Source organism: Pteropus alecto, unplaced genomic scaffold (genome assembly GCF_000325575.1).
Source record: "Pteropus alecto unplaced genomic scaffold, ASM32557v1 scaffold304, whole genome shotgun sequence".
Lineage (NCBI taxonomy): Eukaryota > Metazoa > Chordata > Mammalia > Chiroptera > Pteropodidae > Pteropus > Pteropus alecto.
In genome coordinates this window covers 631,879-638,530 of record NW_006435869.1, presented here as the reverse complement: position 1 = coordinate 638,530, position 6,652 = coordinate 631,879, and the positions used below count along the sequence as shown (strand labels likewise).

At 44.0% G+C, this 6,652-nt stretch overlaps 1 protein-coding gene across 1 annotated transcript in view; it reads right to left on the bottom strand.

Annotated features, from left to right (window-relative positions):
• LOC102895330 (zinc finger protein 709-like) overlaps window positions 1–6,383 on the bottom strand; it is an 18,679-nt gene extending 12,296 nt beyond the window's left edge. The window contains exon 1 of the mRNA XM_025046670.1: window positions 6,214–6,383. Coding sequence (XP_024902438.1) covers window positions 6,214–6,216 — 3 coding nt within the window. The 5' untranslated portion in view covers window positions 6,217–6,383. The remainder of the gene's footprint in view (window positions 1–6,213) is intronic.
• Between the last annotated feature and the right edge of the window lie 269 nt (window positions 6,384–6,652).

Sequence of the window (6,652 nt, the reverse complement as noted above, 5' to 3'; positions counted from 1 at the left end):
ATTAAAAAAAAGCACTGAGAACACCAAACAATGGTAAAGATGGAGAGCGACAGGAACCCTCATTCACTGCTGGTGGGAATGGAAAATGGAAGAAAGATAGTTTCTTAAAACTAAGCCTACTCTTAACACAAACTGCAACAATCATGCTTCCTTGAATTTACCTGAATGAGTTGTAAATGTATGTTCACAAAAAACCCTACACAAAAATGTTTATAGAAACTTTATGCATAATTGCCAAGAATTAGATGTAACCAAGATATCTTTTAATAGGCAAATGTATAAACAATCAGTTACATCTATAGGATGAAATATTCTTTAGTGATGAAAAGCGATGAGGTAATGAAGCCAAAAAGATATGGAAAAACCTTAAATTCACATTGCTACTTGGAAAAAGCCAACATGACAAGGCTACACACTGCATGATTCCAAGCATATAAGATAATGGAAAAGATAGAAGTACAAGACAGTAAAACAGCTTAGTTGCCAAGACTTGGGAGTGGGAGGGAGGGATGAATGAATAGTTGAAGCACAGATTTCTAGGACAGTGAAAGTACCCTACAGTAGCCCCCACTTATCCACGGTTTTCCTTTCTGTGGTTTCAGTTACCCATGGTCAGCTGCAATCCAGGAATATTAAATGGAAAATTCCAGAAATAAACAATTCATAAGTTTTAAATTGTGTGCCTTTCTCAGTAGTGTGATGAAATCTCTGGCTGTCCTACTCCATCCCAACCTGGACATGAATCATCGTTTTGTCCAGGATCTCCATGATATATACACTCCCTGCCTGTTAGTCACTCAGTGGTCAACTCCCATCAGATTGACTGTCGTGGTATCATAGTGCTTGTGCTCAAGTAAGCATTGTTTTATTTAATAATGGCCCCAAAGCGCAAGAGCAGTGATGCCAGCAATTCATGTATGCAAAAGAAAAGCCAGAAAGTACTTCCTTTAGGTTAAAGTTCTTTAAAGAATTTTTATGCTGAGATTGCTAAGATCTACACTAAGAATGAATCTTTTGTGAAATTTTGGAGAACAAAACAGAAATCCATCCTAGTTTTGCTATCACACCTCAAACTGCAAAAGTTACAGCCACCATGCATGGTAAGTACTGAGTTATGACGGAAAAGCCATTAGATTTGTGAGTAGAAGACATGGACAAAAAACATAGTTCGATTGATGACATACTGCACCAAATCTGTATAGATAGGAAAAAACATACTGTATAGGGTTTGGTACCATCGAAGTTTCAGGCATCCACTGGGGGTCTTGAAATGTATCTCCTGTGGATAAGGGGAAACTACTACATATGATATATAAATGGTGGAGACATGTCATTTTATATTGGCCGAAGAGCAGAGGTTGTATGACACAGCCTTAATCTAAACTATAGACTTTCATGAATCAAAGTTGTCTCATCAAATCTAACAAATGTACCACAAGATTATGAGATACAACATATATCTGTGTGGAGGCAGAGGGATCATACAGGAAGTCTCTGTACTTTCCAACCAAGTTTTCTGTAAATATAATGGCTCTTAAAAAAGAAGTCTACTAGGAAAAAAGATGAAGACACACACATTAATATCCATCCCGATGATTAACCGATGACAGAAAGAGACCACCTTTCATTCAATTAATTTGAGCTTATTTCAGTAAGCCATTATGATTCTATGCAGTCTGCACTCCAAGATATGAAAAAGAGAAACTTCTATTGATTGAGAGCCCAGCCCTATATGTCCTGAGAAGTCCAATGAGTCCCTTTCCTTTTATCAGTAGTGTCTAGAACTCCCACGTGTGGGAATGTCCTGGAGAGACCTTACATTGCAGCCTTATGTAGAGACAAGTATTACTTCAAGAGAAAAGCAGTTAGTAACCTTATGGGAGTACCCATAAGACTGGCAGCTGATTTCTCAAAAGAAAGCATGCAGGACAGAAGGGCTTGGCACGAAATATTTGATGTAATGAAGACCCAGGATCTTCAATCAAGAATACTTTATCCAGCAGAGCTATCATTTAGAGGTGAAGGACAGATAAAGAGCTTCCCAGACAAAAATAAGAAATTTGTCATTACCAAGCCAATATTACAGGAAATGTTAGAGGGACTTCTTTAAGAAGAAAAAACATGTATCAAAAACAGGAATAAAGAATGGTAATAACTACATTTCTATCGACAAATACCTCAAATGGAAAAGAATTAAGTGCCCCAACCAAAAGAAAGGGTGGCTGAATGGATAAGAAAACAAGACCCCCACATATGCTGCCTACAAGAGACTCACTTCAGATTAAAAGACACAAACAGACTACAAGGGGATGGAAAAAGATACTGCCTTGATGGACCTAGAGGATAGTGCCCTGAATGAAATGGGTTGGATGGAGAAAGACAAATATCGCATGATTTCACATACACGTGGAATCTAAAGAACCAAATCAACAACAACAAAAATGGAAATAAACTGATAGATAGAGAGAATATTTAGAGGGATACTAAATGCGAGGAGGTTTGGGGGGGGGACAAAAAAGGCAAAGGGATTAAGAGGTACAAATGGATAGTTGCAGAATAGACACGGAGATGTAGAATATAGCATGGGGAAGATGGTTAATAATGTAATAAATATCTGAGGGGTACCAGATTTGGTGGGGTGATCGTTTTATGAGTTATGTGGATCTCTGATCGCTATGCTATACGACTGAAACTGGTATATTATTGTATGCCAACTATAATTGAAAAAAAAATTCATTGAATTGTACAATGTAAATACAAGCAACGGATTGTCTATTATATTTCAATAATGATGGGGAAAAAAATGAAAAAGGAGTAACTCTGCCTGAGCTCCATCACATACAAATGTAGTGATGTTGTAGGTCAAGTCCATGAACTCCCACTGCTTTTAAGTCAGGTAACCCCATGGGACTCCTCAGGGAGCCTAGAGGCCTGGGAAAGGGGTGACCTCTTACAGCACCTTGGCATCTTGTAAGAGGCTGAAGACAGGGAAAGCCCCCCGCCCCCCACAGGTAGGCCGTCGCAGAAGGCCCAGGTTTGGCTCCATCACGTCTCAAGGGGGTCTCGGGAGCTGTGGTGAGCCATCGGAGTGCTGATTCCAGGTCCCAAGGCTTAATGGACTGCTGGATAGGTGATGAGCGCTACCTACTTTTAGTAGAGGTACCTGCAGCTCTGATGACATATAGTGTGAGACCTAGTGAAGGTGTTTATATCAGAAGCCTATGGACAACTTAGGGCCATCATGGGTCACTCCAGGAGGCATGAGAGGTTAGTGAAGGGCCATCATGGGTCACTCTAGGAGGCATGAGAGGTTAGTGAAGCATCTGTGGTGAAGGAGTCTCTGAGGGCACTAATAAGAGTGCCAGTTGTGTGGCAATTTGAAGAGTCTCCAGCCTTTTGTGGTAGGGGTGCCTATTAGGTGGCAAATTTGCAAAGTAACAGCATACTTGTGCTCAAGTAAAATTTGTAAAGAAGGAATATGTTCCCTCCAGAACACTGAAAGAATCTAGGAAATGTTGTGGGTACTGAGAGGGACAAGAGTTATTTCTTCATGGTGTCAGGGAGGGAGTGGGCCTTGGCTTAAGTAATTTCTAGAAATTTAACAAAGTTGTCAGTGCCCCATCCACTATGCATGGCAATGTCCCATCCACATCTTGTGAGCTCCTTTTTTCTATATTTGTATGTCCTGAATGTCCTAAGAGGAGATGACATTAATATAATGTCCTACCTGTGTTCTTTGGACAAACCAGGATGCGGTTCAGGTCTTGCCTGTAAGGGTTGTGTGGGTTGACAAAGCTGTCGAAGACCCGTGAGGATAACCCAGTAAAGGCTTATCACGTACCTTCAGAGGTGAAGGCCAAGTGCAGCCTAGAGGCTGTTGAAATAGGCACTGAACAGAACAGAAATGCTAATTGGAGGCTTGAGAAATGATCCAAACTGTGTATTTGGTGGTGGCTGGAGTAACAACAGGGCTGGAGGGACCAGGATATGTTGCCAGTGAGTTTTCTTAAATTAGACTTTCCTATTTTACAGATTTCTTTAAAATAAACAGAGAAATTTATGTATATTTTACTATTTAACAGTTTAATTTTAATTTTTCTGCATCGGAAACCATCTTAAGATTTAATCCCTATAAGCACTAATAGTTACAAAGTGTAAACCATACAAAATGAAAAATTTCAAATCTCTTGCTAACTAAAAGGACATGTAGTGTCATAGTTTGTCCCTTATATTTCGCACCAGGGTATTTTCAGGAATAAGTAATGTATTGTAATGCATTAGGGGTTTGATTTTAGCCCCTTAAATGTAGTAGGATTTTTTAAATATTTGTAAGCTTTCAATAGTTTATCTCACATCAATTATAATAGGAATTCAATTGCTTTAGCCTTTTTAAAAGTTCTTTAGGGTCAAGCACATATAAAAACCAACATGAAAGAGAAAAATGTACCTGAGAACTTAAATATATTCATCTCACATCTTTAGATTCTCTTATCTAAACAGAACAAAAATTCTATTTGGCTTCACCATTTTCTTGCTTCCTCACCTCGTATCTGTCAGTCATCTTACACTGTCAGAGCCCAGCTGCTCAGGGACCTGGAGGCAAAGGGCTGCACTGCACAGTCAGTCGATAAAGGAGCCAAAGGAAAGAATCAGCTCAGATGAGCAGCCTGTTTCCCACGGGACAGAAGGAAAGTCACCTGCAGAAGGCTCCACATTCCAGACTCTCCTGCTGAGACAGAACCCCTGGAATGGGTCAGTCCCTGGAGGAGAGGAGGGACACCTGAGTCACCCTAGGAATGAACTCTGAGACCCAACACCCTCCTCTCCCCGGGGAATAATGGAAACGCTCCCTCTCTCAGGCTTCATCTCACAGTGAGGAAACGCTCAGCTGGATTTAGTGTAAGGTTCTGACCCAAACGAACTTCTCATTCACAAACCCTAAGCCAGGTCAGAGAACTCCTAACTTTCACTGACTTTCTCCACGTGCACAAATTACACTCTGAGCGCATCTACACTGTGGATGCACAACTCAAACAAAACACCTAAAACATCGAGGCCTAAGGAAACCACAACCTCAACCTCAACCTCAGAAAGGCAGCATCACTCTCCCGCGAGTGCAAGTGCACCCCAGCTTTCCAGGGCTGCAGCTTCTCTCAGTGTAAAGGCTTCTTCCATGGTGGGTGTGAGCAGGAAGGACACCTGCAGAGGGAGGCTCCCCAGGGAGAACCACTAGGCCTGCAAGTGCTTCCCGTTGCAGGTCAAGGGGGCCTTAGCTTAGAGACCCTGCCCTCCGGCCTCTGTCTCCATTGGAATAGCTTTGGACAATAAGAGATACTTTAAAAGACACAAACCCAGTGTTTGAACAACCCATAAAGTTAACATACTTTTTAAAGGTGACAAACCCAAGGAAGGGCAGTGCTGACAGGACAGAACACTGAGGAAAGTTTAAAGGAGCCTCCGGCCAAAGGACTTCCCACAGGACGTGTGTGCCCAGGGGAGGTTCTGGGAGGCCACAAGGATTTCACACACCATAGTTCCAGGTGATTATTCGCTATTTTTCTCTCATGTAAAATATCCACAAGCAGAAAATAAAACCCCATTAAAAGGACCACCCATTGACTATGAAAAAATGATAAAACAGAACATAGGTCTGTTTGAAATGCGCCCTATTGGACAAATAGTTGATTATGATGTTTGAGTCAGGGAGGGGAAGTCGGTCTTTGGGAATATGGGGAGGGATTTGGAAATTTAGGCATTTATCTCCAGTCCTGGGAAGACGGTTGGAGCAGAGCAGGGTGCAGTAAGGGTCCTGGATTTCACACCCAGCTTCCCAGACGCTTAGGAAACTCAAGAGAAAACGGGCGTCCCCTGGGAGGGAAAGGAAGGACTGGGACCCCACAGACCACAGTTCCTCCCACGCACAAACCCCAGAGAACAAGTCACGACTGTCCCCCTGATGACTCTCCCCGTGGTCACCGCACCATCTCGGGAGACGCGGGGCTGCGGGCGCAGAGCTGCCTAGAGAGGCTCCGGGACCGGGGCCGAACCGGGGTCCCGGCTGCCGGCCCAGCCCCAACGCTGCGTGCCGGAGGGGACTGAGGTCTGAAGGCGGCTCCGCGGACTCGGGACTTGACCTTGGGAGGCCGGGTCCCGCTACAGCCGGTTCCAACCAGCTCCTCGTCCCAGTCTCCGCACCCGGCCCCGCACACTCACCATCCCTAGGTTTCCTGGGTCCCCCGGCGACCTCCCTACGATTCCCGGTAACGGTACAGATCACAACGCGACAGACCCTGCGGCAGAACAAACTGGGGCCTTTAAGGACTAGCGACCCGCGATCTCAAGGATGGCCGGAGCAAGCAGGACGTCCGGGCTGCTGGAGGACCGTCGCCCCACCCACCTTCCCCGGGGCTGCCCCTGATTGGACAGTTCGAAAGGCCTTGCTCTTTCGCGCCTGAGCGACAGCTGGCCAGAGCTTTCGAGGCTGGGGCAAAAGGCCAGCTGGAACTCATCCTGTGGTGGACTTTTGCATTGAAATATAAGGCCGCGAGGCCATTCGTGGGACCGTGACTCCTTTTTTTACAGGTGTAGGCACTTAAAAGTCACTCCACCATGTGTAATAATTAGTCTGGCTCCATTTTGATCTTTTACTCTT